Source organism: Theobroma cacao, chromosome 2 (assembly GCF_053813885.1).
Source record: "Theobroma cacao isolate CCN51 chromosome 2, ASM5381388v1, whole genome shotgun sequence".
Lineage (NCBI taxonomy): Eukaryota > Viridiplantae > Streptophyta > Magnoliopsida > Malvales > Malvaceae > Theobroma > Theobroma cacao.
The window spans coordinates 46,903,449-46,920,789 of record NC_142640.1 but is presented as its reverse complement, the minus strand read 5'-3'; the positions used below and the strand labels follow the sequence as shown (position 1 = coordinate 46,920,789).

The following is a 17,341-nucleotide window of genomic DNA, read 5'->3' as shown; positions in this document are numbered from 1 at the left end:
GTATTGCCCATTTATTTAGATTTCCAATAATAGCGATTAGATAGATACCTTGTCCCTCATCTTCCCTTATATTTCTTGTCGCTGACTCGCTGTTTCGGGTTTGAGCACTTTGATTGATTCGGTGAAACAGCAAACATGGGATCGGCTGACGAAGAGAGATCGCTTTTGGAACCTGGACTTGTTCACGTTCTCTCTCTCTCTCTCTCTCTCTCTTTTTCACTTTTTTCAGATTCACTACGTCTCCCCTTGATCTTTAGTTTTTAATTTGTTTAATTTTTTGTAGTCCTAGATTTTAAATAGTTTGATCAGAGACATCTTAACATGTAACGAGATTCTGGATTTGTTTTGTTTTCCTGTTAAAAGCCTTATCTTGGAATTTATGTTGGAAATAATGTCTTAATATCTTATATTTTCCAGGCTGAAAGCAGTGGACTTTACACTGGGGATGGCTCTGTTGACTTTGATGGGAAGCCTGTTTTGAAGCAGAATACTGGGAATTGGAAAGCATGCCCTTTCATTTTGGGTGAATTTATCATATCATATTATTAATTTTTTTCTAGTAAGGGTAAGCTTATTTAATTTCTGACAAGTTTTGTTCTCTTTTAATTTGAAATTATAGGTAATGAATGCTGCGAACGTTTGGCTTATTATGGGATTGCGACTAATCTTGTTACTTACTTAACCAAAAAGCTGCATGAAGGAAATGTATCAGCTGCAAGAAATGTGACAACATGGCAAGGAACTTGCTATCTTACACCTCTCATTGGAGCTGTTTTAGCAGATGCATATTGGGGAAGATATTGGACAATTGCCACTTTCTCCACTATCTACTTCATTGTATAATTATTTACTCAAATTACTTTTTTTTTTCCCTGCCTTAGATGCTTATTATGTTTATGCTCCGGTTAGTTATATTGCTGCATTACTCTATATTATGAAATTGTTGTTTCATTATATTCAATTAGTTATCATGAAGTTGAGCCAGCACCATTAGAACCTTTGCATGCCATTCTTTTCTCATTGTATGTTTCACCAATGCCAGTACGCTATTAACCTTGGTTTTCTTTTCTTGATCCTTCTTGACATGCAATTCAAATTCATGGTTTTCATATTTTGTTGTTAGCAGCTTTTATAGTGAGTATCTTCGGTGTTCAATTCATAGGGGATAATTGGTAGTTTATTTTGGCTCCTTTTTGAAGATTTAATTACCACCTGTTGCACAAAATTTCTGAGTTTGTAGCATAGTTGAAGGAATTTATGAATTGTATTTTTCATTCCTCCATCAGTACACGTGGTAGAAATTTTGCTTTTTGGTTATGTGGAATATTAATTTATGATCCTTCTAGTCATACTCTGGTTAATGAATTCTGGTATTTATATTAGGTTAAAGTGCAAGACTTGTATCTATGTTCTGATTTCTCTTCGTGAAGCCTCTGATAACACAGTTAATATTTGATAGGGAATGTGTACATTGACTCTCTCAGCATCAATCCCTGCACTGAAGCCTGCTGAATGTGTGGATTCTATATGTCCCTCAGCTACTCCAGCTCAGTATGCGGTATTTTTCCTTGGGCTCTATCTGATTGCATTAGGGACTGGTGGTATCAAACCGTGTGTCTCATCCTTTGGGGCAGATCAGTTTGATGATACTGATCCCAAAGAAAGAGTGAAGAAAGGGTCCTTTTTCAACTGGTTTTATTTTTCTATCAACATTGGGGCTCTGATATCAAGCAGTCTTCTGGTGTGGATTCAAGACAATGCTGGATGGGGTCTAGGATTTGGCATTCCAGCATTGTTTATGGGCCTTGCTATAGCAAGTTTTTTCTCAGGCACACCTCTCTATAGATTTCAAAGACCTGGAGGAAGCCCTATTACCAGAATGTCCCAGGTTTTGGTTGCATCATTTCGTAAATGGAATCTGAAGGTACCTGAAGACAGTAGTCTCCTTTATGAAACAGGTGACAAACACTCTGCCATTGAAGGAAGTCGGAAACTGGAGCACAGTGATGAGTTAAAGTAAATATATTCTACATTTCTTGAATTAATTTTCTGAGTTTTGAATCATGTATTCCAATTTGCTCGTAGTCATGTTTTTCATCAGGAAAATTCTCTTTTGTTTGAAATCCAATGAAATTGAAATTGATTTATTCTGTTTCTCTTTAGACAACATTAATTAATACAAGAAATAGGTTAATGGATGATAAGGAATCAAAAATAGGTATTGAAACCACTGATTGATTATCTCTTATAGAAATACCCTGGTGTTAATTTGACCACTCTACCAAACAGCTTGTGATCTTCAATTTCCCTGGGAGTTGAGAACCCTATTTTATCTTTAGTTCATTCTCTATCTTTTCCTTTCTCTTCTTTTCATTTTCTGCTTCATGATTGTGGAAACATGTGCTATAAAGGAGCTATGTCTTATATGTTAAATTGATAAATTCTGCATATTCAGCTTAAGTTATACATGTGGTGATAATTGATACCTTTACTATATCAAAAACACAGCATAGAAAGAAGGTATTACCCATGCATTTTTATCTAGAGCAAGAGTGTTCTGTGTTTGTGCTGGGCTGCTACTTCATGCATTGTTTCCTTTTTTACTAGTTCTAATTCTCCTTTCTTATAGCACTACATTTTTTCTTAAAAACTCCACTGAGGCACTTATTGGAGAGAAAGTTTTATCTGATTTATTTTGGAAATTATCACTGATTTAAGCAATTGTCATCTATCAACTTGTTGGTTTGTAATTGTAGGTTCATTGAAGTTTCAACTTGCATGTCATTAAATCCCTTTTCCTTTTTTCTTTTTTTTTTTTTATAGACAAGTTTCTTGAAGTCTTAACAGCCATACAGTTTCTTTCAGTGCTAGTATTGCTAAGTCCATCTTGTTACAGGTGCCTTGATAAAGGTGCCATACTCACTAATTCTCCTTTCTCATAGCACTACATTTTTTCTTAAAAACTCCACTGAGGCACTTATTGGAGAGAAAGTTTTATCTGATTTATTTTGGAAATTATCACTGATTTAAGCAATTGTCATCTATCAACTTGTTGGTTTGTAATTGTAGGTTCATTGAAGTTTCAACTTGCATGTCTTTAAATCCCTTTTCCTTTTTTTTTTTTTTTTTTATAGACAAGTTTCTTGAAGTCGTAACAGCCTTACAGTTTCTTTCAGTGCTAGTATTGCTAAGTCCATCTTGTTACAGGTGCCTTGATAAAGCTGCCATACTCACTAATTCTCCTTTCTCATAGCACTACCTTTTTTCTTAAAAACTCCACTGAGGCACTTATTGGAGAGAAAGTTTTATCTGATTTATTTTGGAAATTATCACTGATTTAAGCAATTGTCATCTATCAACTTGTTGGTTTGTAATTGTAGGTTCATTGAAGTTTCAACTTGCACGTCTTTAAATCCCTTTTTCTTTTTTCTTTTTTTTTTTAATAGACAAGTTTCTTGAAGTCTTAACAGCCATACAGTTTCTTTCAGTGCTAGTATTGCTAAGTCCATCTTGTTACAGGTGCCTTGATAAAGCTGCCATACTCACTAATTCTCCTTTCTCATAGCACTACATTTTTTCTTAAAAACTCCACTGAGGCACTTATTGGAGAGAAAGTTTTATCTGATTTATTTGGGAAATTATCACTGATTTAAGCAATTGTCATCTATCAACTTGTTGGTTTGTAATTGTAGGTTCATTGAAGTTTCAACTTGCATGTCTTTAAATCCCTTTTTCTTTTTTCTTTTTTCTTTTTTTTTTATAGACAAGTTTCTTGAAGTCGTAACAGCCATACAGTTTCTTTCAGTGCTGGTATTGCTAAGTCCATCTTGTTACAGGTGCCTTGATAAAGCTGCCATACTCACTAATTCTCCTTTCTCATGGCACTACATTTTTTCTTAAAAACTCCACTGAGGCACTTATTGGAGAGAAAGTTTTATCTGATTTATTTTGGAAATTATCACTGATTTAAGCAATTGTCATCTATCAACTTGTTGGTTTGTAATTGTAGGTTCATTGAAGTTTCAACTTGCATGTCTTTAAATCCCTTTTTCTTTTTTCTTTTTGTTTTTTTATAGACAAGTTTCTTGAAGTCGTAACAGCCATACAGTTTCTTTCAGTGCTAGTATTGCTAAGTCCATCTTGTTACAGGTGCCTTGATAAAGCTGCCATACTCACTGATGCTGAGATCAAAAGTGGGGACTTCTCAAACCCATGGAGGCTTTGCACTGTAACTCAAGTGGAGGAATTTAAGATCTTGATCCGCATGTTTCCCATATGGGCTACTGGAATTGTCTTTTCTGCTGTATATGCCCAAATGTCAACTATGTTTGTGGAACAAGGGATGGTGATGGACACATCAATTGGTTCTTTCACAATTCCTCCTGCTTCTCTCTCAACGTTTGATGTTATCAGTGTTATTTTTTGGGTTCCCATCTATGATAGGATCATTGTCCCAATTGCGAGGAAGTTCACAGGCAAGGAGAGGGGCTTCTCAGAGTTGCAGCGAATGGGAATTGGTCTCTTTATTTCAGTCCTATGCATGTCAGCTGCTGCTGTGGTGGAGATCAGGAGATTACAGCTTGCAAAAGAGCTTGGGTTGGTTGATAAAGACGTTGCTGTACCACTTAGTATTTTTTGGCAAATACCTCAATATTTCTTGTTGGGTGCTGCAGAGGTCTGTACATTCATTGGACAGCTTGAGTTCTTCTATGATCAGTCTCCTGATGCTATGCGAAGTTTATGTAGTGCATTTTCGCTTCTAACTACATCTTTGGGAAATTATCTCAGTTCTTTTATTCTTACTCTCGTAACATACTTCACAACAAGGGATGGGCAGACTGGTTGGATACCAAATAACCTGAACAAGGGTCATCTTGACTATTTCTTCTGGCTCTTGGCTGGTCTCAGCTTCTTAAATATGTTGGTTTATACTGTCTGCGCTAAGAAGTACAAACAGAAGAAGGCTTGTTAAGGTTCCTTCTCTTATGGAGAGAACAACAACTGAAATTTATTGTACAGAAAACTGCATCATTTCAATACAAGACATCCTTCCCTGTTTGTATCTTATTGGATTAAATGACTTGCTTATGAAAGCATTAATCTTGCTCTTTTGTCTGAGCTCATTCTCAGGTATTGTACGTAATTACTGCATGCTGTTCAATTATAAACCATGCGTTCCATATTCAAAGAAACTGTCTGTATCTTATCGCATGAAAGGAATTGCTTCTTAAAGCAATAATCTTGCTTTCTTTTACTTGTTGATTCTCATAGTTAATTAGATGTAATACAACTGTTATTATTTGATTAAAGGTGTTGGCATTCACGCATGTTTATTAGCAGTTCCAAGAGTTGTTTGTTTGATGAATTCAGGTTTGCATGTGGTATATCGCTCTGTTCTGGGAAGCATTAAATAGTTGGACAATGGATAATTGTTGCTCATATGTGGTGGTTTGAATTGTTTAGACCATAATCGTATAGATTAAAGAATCTTCAGGGTTAGATAACATGACAAATATTGCAGCCCATAAACATTCAGGAGGTGCTTACAGTGATAAAATGGTCAAAATTCATATCAGCTTCCGGTATGGATTGTAGCTCTGCTTCTGTAAGGAAGTTAGCTAGCACTGTGATAAATCTTTGTTTATTTTTCCCTCTCGTGACTATTGGTAGATGAAACTCAATGTATTGCAAGAAGAAGTAAATCCCCCATCAAGGACAAGATTATGTGCTGTTATGAATCCAGCATCCTCAGAGGCAAGGAACAGTGCAGCTTGCGCAACATCTTCTACAGTTGCAGCTCTCCCTCGTAATAAACTCCCCGTTTCACCGACGAGTTTACTCACTTGTTCTGGCCTTGTTTCATTCCCCAGGAAAATTCTATAAGCACTGACAAGCAAATCTGAAGGGACAGCATGAGGAGAAATGCAATTCACACGAATCCCATGCACGCCTAGCTCACATGCTGCGGTTCTCATCAATCCAATGATGGCTGCTTTTGACAAAGAGTAGATGTGAGATGCGAGCCCTCCCATGACACCTGCAGAGCTTGACGTGCATATGATGGAACCTTTCGTGCGGTGTTTGAGCATGGCTCGAGCCGCATGCTTGATTCCGTGTACATTGCCTAGCAGATTAATTGAGATGAGATGTTTCACTTGCTCCATGTCAATGCTGGTTATGCTGCCTGCAGGACCTCCAATGCCAGCATTGCTGAACAGTATGTCTAGCTGACCTTTCCATGTAAGGGCTAGTTGGATGGCCGATTCCACATCATCTTCCTTGGCTACATCGCAATGAATGTAGCGAGCTCCAATGGATTCAGCAAGCATGGCCCCTAGTTCGTCCAATATGTCAGCAATGACAACATAAGCCCCATTTTCAGCAAATAATTTAGCTGCGGCAGCTCCAATTCCTCTTGCACCACCAGTTATAACTGCGACTTTGCCAATCAACCTACAAGTCAAAGTATTCATTTAAATGAATATTCCATTTCGGGTTACTTACATAGACTTCCAAGTTTGCTCTGTTCAAAATTTGTGAGTTAAAACTGAGAAAAAACAGAAGAGAAAAGAGCAGGATCATTAACAAGGCTGTTGAAGTGATGATGAACGGAACCAACCTCTTAGCAGATAAATTCTGCACATGATCATGCTTATCAACACCTAGCTCCATTGCATACACAGCAACTCTGGGTTGTGAGCAAACATGTTATATAGCAACAACTCAAAGTCCATGAAAATTTGTTAATGCTAAACTTGAACAGGCTTTTTGAAAAGGCTGTGTTTTTTAACCCAAAGGCACTGTTTTCATTGTCAAACAACTACTTCCAAACTAGAAGCTGGTAATCTTGTACTGAGAGAATCTTGTTTTAATACATGTGAATAGGTGCATTTCACTTGTTAATTGTAATCTGCTTTCCAACAACCAGCTACCTTCTCACTTCATAATTAATGTGGAATACAACAAGGCATTTTAGTTTGAGTAAGTTTAAAGAATAATATGGTAATAGAGATGAAAGTCATTCCAACACTTGTGATATTTTTAATCATGATGGTTGGCGGTTGGCAGAGAGGAATAATGCCTAAAATAGAAAAGAGATTAGAAAAATGGATATAATTATGGATAATTTATTAAATTATCATTTTAAATTTTTTTATTATTAATATTAAAAGATTTATCTACTTTGTAAACATATAAAAATTCTAATTGTATTGAATTACTTTTATTAAAAAATATTTTCTTATTTCTAATATTACTCAACAATTTATAAATTAATATTATGAAATTTTAATTATACAAAATTGAAACAGTAATTGTCTTTTAATTATAACTATTTTTTATTTAATAAACAATTCATTTTACATTTTAAAAACATTTGTAATTGTTATTTAAAAAATAAATATTCACGTGCAATGAAAATAAATACTAATCTTTATAAAATGAATATTAGACTAAAAATTACAAAAGTATTTTTTAACACAATGAAGGTTAATATGTTTTAATTCATTTTATAAAAAGTCTATGCGTCTAAAATGTTAGACATATAGGTGATGTTGGATATGAGGCGGTTACCTCAAAATCCATGGTGATCTGTATTTAATGATTTGATTATTGTATTTAGTAAGATTTTGTTAATTTTATGTGATAATAATTTAGGATCATGGAAAGTAATTAGATCATTGTCTTGGAAAGTGATTGAATTCTCATCTAAAACATTTATTACTGAGATGAAGTGATTTATAAAATTTATTATAAACAATTTTACCCTTTTAACGTGTGAATAAAAAACTTACTTTTTTATAAAATTGTAATTATTTTTATATGATAAATATTTTTTTTTTCAAAATAATATTTACATACCAAACTTAAAATTTGTTTTTTTATGTTATATTTAATTTTATTTTCTAATTCATTCAAATATTTTTATGTAATTAATATTTTAGAAAGTAATTTACTAATTGCTAAATATAGATTTTTCTCATTTGAAAAATAATTGAACTAGTTCATCTCTATTCAATTAGACTCGATTATTATCAACTTGAATAAATAACTTGAAACTTAAATCGTACTTAAATTTAAAATTTAAATAAAATTAAGAACATGTAAATAAATTCAATGCTTTATTTATATACGGGAATGATTTGAATTCAAACTTAACATGAACAAGTCGAGCTCGAGTATCTTTTATTTATTAAGCAAAACTAAAATCACTCACGAGTAGCTTGATTTATTTGCCCTCTTAATCTAAACAAATGAGCTGTTAATTTTATCCATAATACGAAGGAAAAAAAAAAAGTTACCGCGTGAAAATATATTTCTTTACCTCGCGTCCTTACGCTAGACCCGAAGTCAGTCCGGGAAAAGAAAACACCAAAGGACCGAAGCATTTCCATAACCCAGAGAAAAATGGAAGTGGAGGGTTCATCGAAGAAGATGATAGCGACCCAGGAAGAGATGGTGGAGAACAAGGTCCCCATTCCATACAGGGACCAATGCGCCCACCTTCTCATCCCACTCAACAAGTGCCGCCAAGCCGAGTTTTACCTTCCCTGGAAATGCGAGATCGAACGCCACTCCTACGAGAAATGCGAGTACGAGCTCGTCATGGAGAGGATGCTGCAGATGCAGAAGATCCGTGAAGAAGAGGCCAAGTTGAAACAGGCTGGGAAACAAGGCGGCTCTATTCCTCTCATTCCCAAAACTGCTAATGCTTAAGCTACCTCCATGGTCAGTCAAAATTTCGTTTTTTTTTTTTTGGGTTTTTGTTGATTGATGTTTTCCTGCGTAATTTGTTGATGGGTTCTTTGATTTTAGATTAAGGGTTTTAGAGATCGAAAATTTGGGGTTTTTAGCTAGGTTAAGTTTAGCTTTTTGGGTTTTTCAATTGACCATATGGTTTATTGGGCGATCTGGAATTTGTCTATGTTTTAGATTTTATTAATTTTCTGTAAGGCTTCGTTTTAATCAAGGGTTTGCTGCTGAATATTCAATAGAAATTTCTTATTTGGTCTTAGTATTGAATTTGAAGCGTTTAACTGTTTTCTCTTTTCTTGTTGGATTAATGTTGAATATTTTGAAATTAATTTATTTCTTGACAATCAGACACTCCATTATCAATAATTTTTTAGGTTTTTGGTGGTTTCCTGTATTCTAATGAGGGAGTCTTTTTCTTTTGGTCTATTTATAGCAGGGTATATTGAATTTTGGGTTTATTTTGTTTTTGGTTCCTGTGGTATTTCATTGGAAAGGAAAGGGTAAGTGGAATGTACCCTACCATTAGGTGTGTGCTTTGGGTCCATCAATCCATAGAATCGTGTTTTGTTTTAGCATTTTATTTTGAAGATTTTGGAATTGATACTAGGTTGTAGTTGCCTAATGGTTTAGAATATTGTGGTGTTATCCACAATGTGGGGATTCTTATAGGAGATTGAGAACAACACACATTCTGGACTTCTATGTTGTGTACAACCTCTAAAAATGGGTTTGCTAAAGACTCTATGAACAGTTTTGTGATGGCTAATGATTGCAAGTTCTTCTGGATCATGATTAATCAGATTGCATTTTACTTTTTGGACGCCATTGGATGTATAGGTGGTACTTTTTTCACTTACCTTTGACTCTTTTGGGGTATCTTCGCCAGTGAAGGTTACTTTGCATGCAAAATTTATAATTAGGCTCTTTTCTTTATTTCAGTGGATTTGTAGGTTCAGCCAATGGAAATATGTTGATTATGGTCAGTATAAGATAGTGTGGTTACTGTGTAAAGAAGAAATGGAAGTGTAACTCGAGATCAGTGAGGTTATACATGGAGATCTACAAAAGTGGAATACCTCAGTTATTTACATAACATGAGATCTGATCAATCCTTTTGTTTAAGTGTCTGTGGTTGTTTCTCTCAACTGGTATTGGTATAATTCAAAATTTAATTGAGATATCTTAAAAGTTCTGAGCCAATGAATTGATGATACTGCTGTTTTTATTAAAGCTTGCGATGAAGTTATATGCCTTATGTTCTGAGCTTGAAAAGAGACATGGTAAAGAGCTAATACTTAGGTACCCTTTTGCTGTGCACGGTGCTGACTTGAATTCGAGAGCTGAATGGAAGTCTTTGGTCAAAATTTCATAGTACTTTACATTTAGAGGTTTAGAGGATGGAACCATTTCTTGATGAGAATATTTATAGAAAATAATTTTTAGTAAACTAAACTTAATTGAAGGAACAAATATGATCTTTTCAAATTCTGAAAGCACAAAAACATCATACTCTCAACATTTTTAGATCAGAAGCTCAAGATCCAGATACTAGTGAAACTCATCTATTTTGTTTCTCTCCCCTCATTATAGCACTCCTGAGTACAAAATTTGCTGAAAGTTACCAGCAAACAAGCAGTGAACAGAGTCAAAATGAGCTGTGTTATTAACTAAAGAAAACACCTTGCTGAAAGTTATCACCAAACAAGCGCAAGGTGTAGTAGGATGTGTCAGATGGAAACTGGTAATCACTATAGGGTGGTTGGTTATGGTTTTGAGAATAGAACAGTGGGAAACTGTTGGTATAATTAGGTTTTACAACGGGGTTTGGTAGGGTTAAGGTAGAGTGAAGAAATCAAGGATTTAGGGAGCTTGCTGCCCTGACACTGTTAACAGTACATAGTTGATTTTGAAAGTTATTTACTCTGAATCTGATGTGAGATTGATTAAGAGTTGACATATGACTATTTAGGATTTGGAGATACATATACATGCATCTTTTAAGGAATTGTCATGAAGTTATAAAAGATTCTTTTGTTTTTTTGGCCTTCTGGTTTATTCTACCATTGAGCATGATTTATTCGTGTGAGTAAGGAGTGTTTGACACTTTAGATGTTTATTGCTTCCTTTTATGATTATTATTTAAGAGAAAACACAGTGCTTACATACTTTTTCTTGAAATATTAGTTCTAATTAATTTCTTTACATATAAGAAAGCATGGTGTTCAGCGTGTCACTGTTCGGTCCATCATTGCTTGCCTGCTAGAGAACTATGGAATTTGATCTTCATATGCTAAAAGGGATACATAAGTGTGCCTTACTGATAAATTTGAAATTCCTGTTTTTAACCAAATCCTGGACATCACATTTTCCTATTTCAAGTCAATTGCTAATGGTGCCTAGAACAGCTGTGTCAAATATTAAATATCACTATTTACATCCTAAGGGACTTCATGTGTCAGTTCCGGTTTTAGCTTCATGCTCTAGAAAGGCTGCATCAACTCCTTATTTTCTGGTACAGAAGCTGATGCATGTATTAGGTGGCATTGCAGTTTCATCAAAGCCACAATGTGCATGCTTGTTAAGACAAAATATGGAAGACATTGTAGGATTTTGATATATTGGTTTCTGAGAATAAGCTTGTGATGTATTGGCCATTCAATTTTAGGTGTTCAAATATATATATACTTAAACATTCTTACTATCATTAATATCCTTTGTAATAAGATTATTATTTAAGGACGGTAAGCCTTTTCTAGCATGCAATGCATATGCAAGGGCATCAAAATGGATGATCAAAATTTAAAAATCATTGATTTTCTTTTTTCTTAGAAAAAAAAAAGAATTACAAAGAAAGAAAAACTATAATTGTTTCAAATGGAAGAATAAAAAGACTCAGGATGCACTGCAATTGTGTTATATCCTGTCTATATGAAATTTGTTTGCTTTAATCTTCTCAAGATTTAGTTGCTAATAATGCTTTCTGTTGATAGTATTTTTTAATTTTGAATTAATATGTTTTTTGTTTTAGTTTTCATCACTCTTTGCCTTCATGGTTTTTTATTTTATTCTACATGAGTTGTGCTTATGATACCTGGTTTAAATGTGGCAGGAAGGTTTAAACTACTTTGGTGGATGTTTGATGTTTGTCACCGTTAATTTGAGGGAAATTTGAAACTGTTTGTCCTGGACTAATGTAAAGGATACAATTTCTTTTCTGATCTTTATCAGCTCTACAATCTTGTTTATGGGAATAAAGTTGCTCATCAAAGTTGACATGATTTTTTCACATATTCTATGAAGATGGTCACGACTAGCCAACTAGGCAAATATGCCTCAGATTGGTGGATGATAATTGTAGCAGACAGCCAATGGAACTGCATAGACATTATTATATGTTTCAAATTAGAGGTATGTGAGGGGAGGTATCGTAATTCATTTTTGTACTAAATTTAAGGAACCTGCTGATGACCATAGTGAGCTGCACTTCTGTATCACAGAAAATGAATGGGATCTGTGAGGTTGAGATACCAGTCAGATAAGATCAATGGGGTCGTAGGGAGTAAGAAATGAAGGTTTTTACTTGAAGTTTGTAGCACAACCATTAGACTAAGTAAAAGGGAACTGATAAAGAGGATAATGAATCAGTATGGATAGATTGCCACGACTGAAATGTTTGTGAGTAAGGCCAATTCCAGGTTACAAATTAATCGAACTTCGGTTCAAACAAGAGTCACGTTCCAATCTCAACAGTAAAAAATTGGTGGACTGTTACAATCTCAATCGGTCCTTGTAGCCTGGTTTATTTGGAGCATGGAAAAGAAACGGTTATTAAGCTAATCCCTTAATCAATGGTATGGGTTATACTTCGACAGTTCTATCCAAAGGGCTTGGACTCTTGAGGGTCGCTAATGTCTGATACTCCGGAGAACACTAGCCTCCTGTTTTCTTCTTCGATTGCGTCTGCCTGTTATATGTCTAGTTGTTTTTCTGTTTTAAAAACTGTGCTTGGGTTTGGACTCTGGAGCTTTAACCGTACATTGGCATATGTCTTTTTCCCGATTTATTGTAAGGTTATTCATTCCTAGCTTAGTAGTTTAAGACTGGGGGCCCTTTGAGGAAAATGGGTTTTGAGATAGTGTACTGGGCTTTTGTTCTCCACTGATGTAGGCTGCGCTTCTTTGGGCATTCTTTGTGAGTACCCTGAGGATTTAACCATCTTGCTTTCCATGATTACCAAAATAATGTAGTGAACTAGGGGTTATATTTGCACTTTAAGGTATGCCTTTTGGGTGCTTAAGAGGACTATACATATCAGTCCCTCCATTTCATGATTCAAATTTATGATCTTGACGAGATTGAGATGTTTCTTTTAAAACTAAAGGTATGATCACTTTGACCTAATGCAATCATAGACTCCTTTCTTAGACATTCAATTATTGGCTTGTTCTCTCTTGAGCTGGTTTCGGTGCATGCATAGTTTAAGAAGCAAGGTGTAGGAGAATGCAAAGCATATAGAATACCTAGAGGCTAGCTCACTGTTGAACTTAGAACCATGTGTGTTCATTATAGCATGTTAGCTTGACAAACAGTTGAATGGCTGCAATATCACTGTTATCTTTTCTCAATGTTGTTTTTGATTTGCCAACTTGCAACGAATCTATCCCAAAAACTATAGAGCCAAATGTGAAAGTTTCTGATGATCTCTTGGGTTCAACTCATTCATTGATATTCGAGTAATGTTGAAAAATTGCAAATAATTTCACAGAGAGACGACACGCGACATCCGCACGTGGTTTGTTTTTCCATCTTCGTTCTTGCTTAAGAATGGGTGAAGGATTTGGTAAAATGAGTTTGTCAAGGACTTTTTGACGACAAAGATATCGTGGTTTTCTAAAGTTAAACCATGGTGCCCATGGGAATAAACACCTTTCCTCAATTCATATGATTATTATTCATGATACAAATACAAACTTTCTGTTCCCTTTTTTCTATTTCATCAAAAACCTTTACATTATTATAACATTATTTCATTATCACCTAATCGCCCACCTCTCCTAATCCTCTTGTATCTAAATTGTTTGTTTTCGAGGAGAAAACAAATGGCAAAATCAACATAAATTTAACAATCACACCTGCCTCAATTATAACCATAACAAAGCATATTTCTTCATTGTTTGCTTTGTATACATACATACATACATGCATGCATAAATTATATATGTGCATTCACAGACAGAATCTATTTTGAAAATGTTATTTCAATTAAATCGATCAAGTTAATAATCCCATTACCTATGTATTAAAAGGCCAAATCAATTAGGGCTTTCTCTTAGTATGTATGGTCTCAAATATATACCCAATAGAGGTAACTCTTTCTTAATTTATAGATACTACATATATCTCTCTTTCTAAAATTCAATTTGGAAACTTCACAATGTAATTACTTAAGAGAGGGGTGCATTGAAAATCATGATGCATTGATTAAAACCTGTCTAATGTCCATGGAAAGCGATTAACGATTAGGTGGATATGGGATTGATCCAGAGTCCAGAAGAGAGTTCACACCAAAGTGTGAAAGGCGGATGACATCTTTGAATAAGAAATAGAAAGTAAGCTAGAAAAGGGCAAAAGGAAAAAGCGATAAAAGACAAACTTTGTGGAGAGAATGTAAGAATAAAAGTATAAAAACATCAAGGTTGGATTAGGGAAGTCAAATTCCCTTGGATTAAATTAAAAATAATTGGAAGTATGGGACACGCATATCGGAGAAATGTTATTATAAAAAGAAATTGGTATTGATTAGAAGTTTTGGTTTTGGGGAATAATGTGGAAGCTTCAACAATCAAAACGTAACCTACCACTTTGATTTTTGGGGGGGATTGTCTAGAAACCATGCTCACAATTTATCACGTTGTCATCCAAGCCAGGTCAGAAAATGGCTTTTACGGCTGGTTACGTGCATAAATAGAGGTTAGAAGAAATCAATATTTAACACACCAAACAATCCTCCCATTTGTATTCTTACTTATTATATAAGCCAATTCCCCATCTTCATGCTTGGAAAGTCAAAGCAGATGGGCCCTATTTTCTCCGATCATCAGATATTCCCTACACCATTTGGGAATCATGTTTATATATAGTTTGATTAGCATACAGTATATAGCTAGGGTGAAACTAACTAATTATATTTTTAAGTTTTGATTTTCAAACTAAATCTTTATTTTACGAACTTCAAATTAATGGAAAAACTCCTCTATTTTCTCTCCACATAAACGCAAATATTAGAGATGAGTGTTTAATTAATTATGTGATTGTGAGAGATGTGCAGTTTGAGCAGTCGTCAAATCCGTAGCCCATCTTCCATGTTGAAAATGGAGGCTTTTGAAGTGCAAAAAGGTGGGCGGGGGAAGGTTGGCAAAATTAATTTCATTTGCCAACTTGTCATACCGTCCACCATTCTCTAGGTAAGTCTTCCCCTTAGTGGGTGACAACCCTTTCCCATCCCTAATTCTTTCTAATAAAGTGAAGAGCGGAAAGACTAAAAGTGGGAGTCACACCACAAATTTCAAAAGTGCTTTCTGTCTTTTATTTTTAGGTGCTGATGATATTATGATCATTGAGTGGCCATCTTTTACTTTGATTATTATTGCCATCAAGAAATGCCTCAATCTTATTACAATGGAGAGTGATGATTAACATTTGAAGAAAAGTTCAAACCCACTTTTTTTATAATATATATATATATATATATATATATATATATATACAGAAAAAAATTCCAAACTATATATAATCAATGCTGTAATTAGCATTGATTATCTTTTTTCGAAATTAAAATATGTGCTCAATAGCTAGCTAGAAACAATTCTGCCTCAAAATTTTGTTTTCTTTTGAAAATTCTTTGATTGTTGACTGTAAGCATATATATGAGGAGAATATCTTTTTGTATAATTTATTAGTATCATGTTTATATTTCAAAATTCATTTATATACGTTTTAATTTAAAATTCACAAAATAATTTAAATATTATTGACAAGCTGCGCACGTGTTGCGAAAACCCCAATTTTCTGCATAAAATCATTAATAAATATATATACCCATTATTAAATAAACTTGGTATAAAGTAATAGTGTTTTTTAAATGGTCCTTAACCCAGAAATTGGTCATGGCGAGCTGAAGTTTTCTAGTAATAAATCTTGACCAAAAACTTGCCGAAACTTCACTCACCCTGCATGATATGCATGACCAAAAAGGCACTTCAATCAATAAAAGTGACACAATTATTCAAACTTGTACCTAATTCAATGCCTGGAGGTAGAAAAGTCAAGATGGTGGGAACCCTTCCTCAATCATTGTTCATTCCCTAGATTAATCAGAATAAACATATGCAATATACTAATATTTTCCCAACATTCCACTCTTCCTTCATGTTTGCATGCACATCGAGACAAACAAACAACAATAAATAAACAACAAACAGTCAAAGCCAATTTGTAAAATTCCTCCAAACTTATATATACATATATTATTCTTCTGGTTTTCATGCACCAATTCTCCCTGCGTCTCTCTCAAATATCTGCACATATACGTCCTTTCGTTTGAAAAATACATTTTTTGCTTCCGTGCTAGGCTGGTGCAATTGTATTTCAAAGCTTTAGTCTTTAACCGTGAAATTTATGCATGGAAGAACACTAGTATTGATCGGTCGGTCAGTCGACAAGTAGGATGATTAATGCATGCGTAAGAATTGCATTAGCTAGGGTCAAAACATAAGAATTAGAGAGTTGGTCAAATTAATAAACTTTCCCTTTTCCCTTTAACTTCCTAGTTTGACAAAAAGCCACGGGAGAAAAAAAAAACGTAAAGACTAAACCAAAAGAAGAAAAAGAGTAACATATGAAAAGGGTAAGGACATGGAAAATGCCAGAATTCCATTGTCACTTTCAAGGATTATTGAAAATGTTTTAGGTAACCTTGAGTCGAGGTAGAAACGGGGAAATAATGGAGGAGGGTGCCTTTTTTGCAATGTAGATGACCCATCTTTTTGACAAAAATGGCTTAGCAAGTGAATGTCAAACCTTACAAGCGTAGCAGGTCATTTTTCTTGCAAAAGCTCACGTGGGTGGGATGTGGGAGGGAACCTTTAAACAAAAAGCTTCAAAACAAATAACTGGCAATAAAGTGGGTGAAGAAATCCCTTCCTCAAATGCCGCTGTTGTAGACAAAAGGAGAGCTAGCCTTCTTCGCCTACCGTATATGTCACCGTTCTAGTTAAGTTTCCTTTGTTTTTTTTTTTTTTTTTGAATTTAAGTAATATGAATTATTATTCTATATATCGCCAAGTTCCTTATATGGATTTACTAATTTTTTAATTTTTTTAATAAAATATGTGATAATTTTTTTTAATTTTGTTTACGGATTTTGAAACTCCAATGATGATATCCTTAGTATATATGCTGTTATGTTTAAAATTATTATTTTATATATCCTTGATAGGAGTTTTGAACTCAATAAACGAAATTAAAATATTATTGTATGTCTTTTAATTTGTCATATTAATTTTTTTTTTTAATATCGGAAAGTAAA

General features: G+C 34.3%; 3 protein-coding genes across 3 annotated transcripts; 2 read left to right on the top strand and 1 right to left on the bottom strand.

Annotated features, from left to right (window-relative positions):
* Positions 1-5,239, top strand: LOC18609956 (protein NRT1/ PTR FAMILY 8.3-like). Its single transcript, XM_018115529.2, has 5 exons — positions 1-186; positions 418-523; positions 620-837; positions 1,460-2,016; positions 4,150-5,239. Exons 1-5 carry the CDS (start codon positions 136-138, stop codon positions 4,970-4,972), a joined length of 1,755 nt encoding a protein of 584 aa, XP_017971018.2. The 5' UTR covers positions 1-135; the 3' UTR covers positions 4,973-5,239.
* A 421-nt stretch (positions 5,240-5,660) lies between these two features.
* On the bottom strand, positions 5,661-6,743 carry ATA1 (TAPETUM 1). Its single transcript, XM_018115530.2, has 2 exons — positions 6,620-6,743; positions 5,661-6,453 (listed from the first exon to the last, which is right to left on the bottom strand). Exons 1-2 carry the CDS (start codon positions 6,670-6,672, stop codon positions 5,661-5,663), a joined length of 846 nt encoding a protein of 281 aa, XP_017971019.2. The 5' UTR covers positions 6,673-6,743.
* Positions 6,744-8,330: 1,587 nt separating this feature from the next.
* LOC18609953 (NADH-ubiquinone oxidoreductase B18 subunit) lies at positions 8,331-12,042 on the top strand. The gene is made up of 2 exons (XM_007045330.3): positions 8,331-8,727; positions 11,864-12,042. Exon 1 carries the CDS (start codon positions 8,407-8,409, stop codon positions 8,713-8,715), a length of 309 nt encoding a protein of 102 aa, XP_007045392.3. The 5' UTR covers positions 8,331-8,406; the 3' UTR covers positions 8,716-8,727; positions 11,864-12,042.
* Positions 12,043-17,341: the final 5,299 nt, after the last annotated feature.

Coding starts and splice junctions, on each gene's coding strand:
- LOC18609956 (XM_018115529.2), top strand. CDS start 136: ATGGGATCGGCTGACGAAGAGAGATCGCTTTTGGAACCTGGACTTGTT. Junction 187..417: donor TGGAACCTGGACTTGTTCAC/GTTCTCTCTCTC, acceptor TATATTTTCCAG/GCTGAAAGCAGTGGACTTTA. Junction 838..1,459: donor TCTCCACTATCTACTTCATT/GTATAATTATTT, acceptor AATATTTGATAG/GGAATGTGTACATTGACTCT.
- LOC18609953 (XM_007045330.3), top strand. CDS start 8,407: ATGGAAGTGGAGGGTTCATCGAAGAAGATGATAGCGACCCAGGAAGAG.
- ATA1 (XM_018115530.2), bottom strand. CDS start 6,672: ATGGAGCTAGGTGTTGATAAGCATGATCATGTGCAGAATTTATCTGCT. Junction 6,454..6,619: donor CAGAATTTATCTGCTAAGAG/GTTGGTTCCGTT, acceptor TTTGACTTGTAG/GTTGATTGGCAAAGTCGCAG.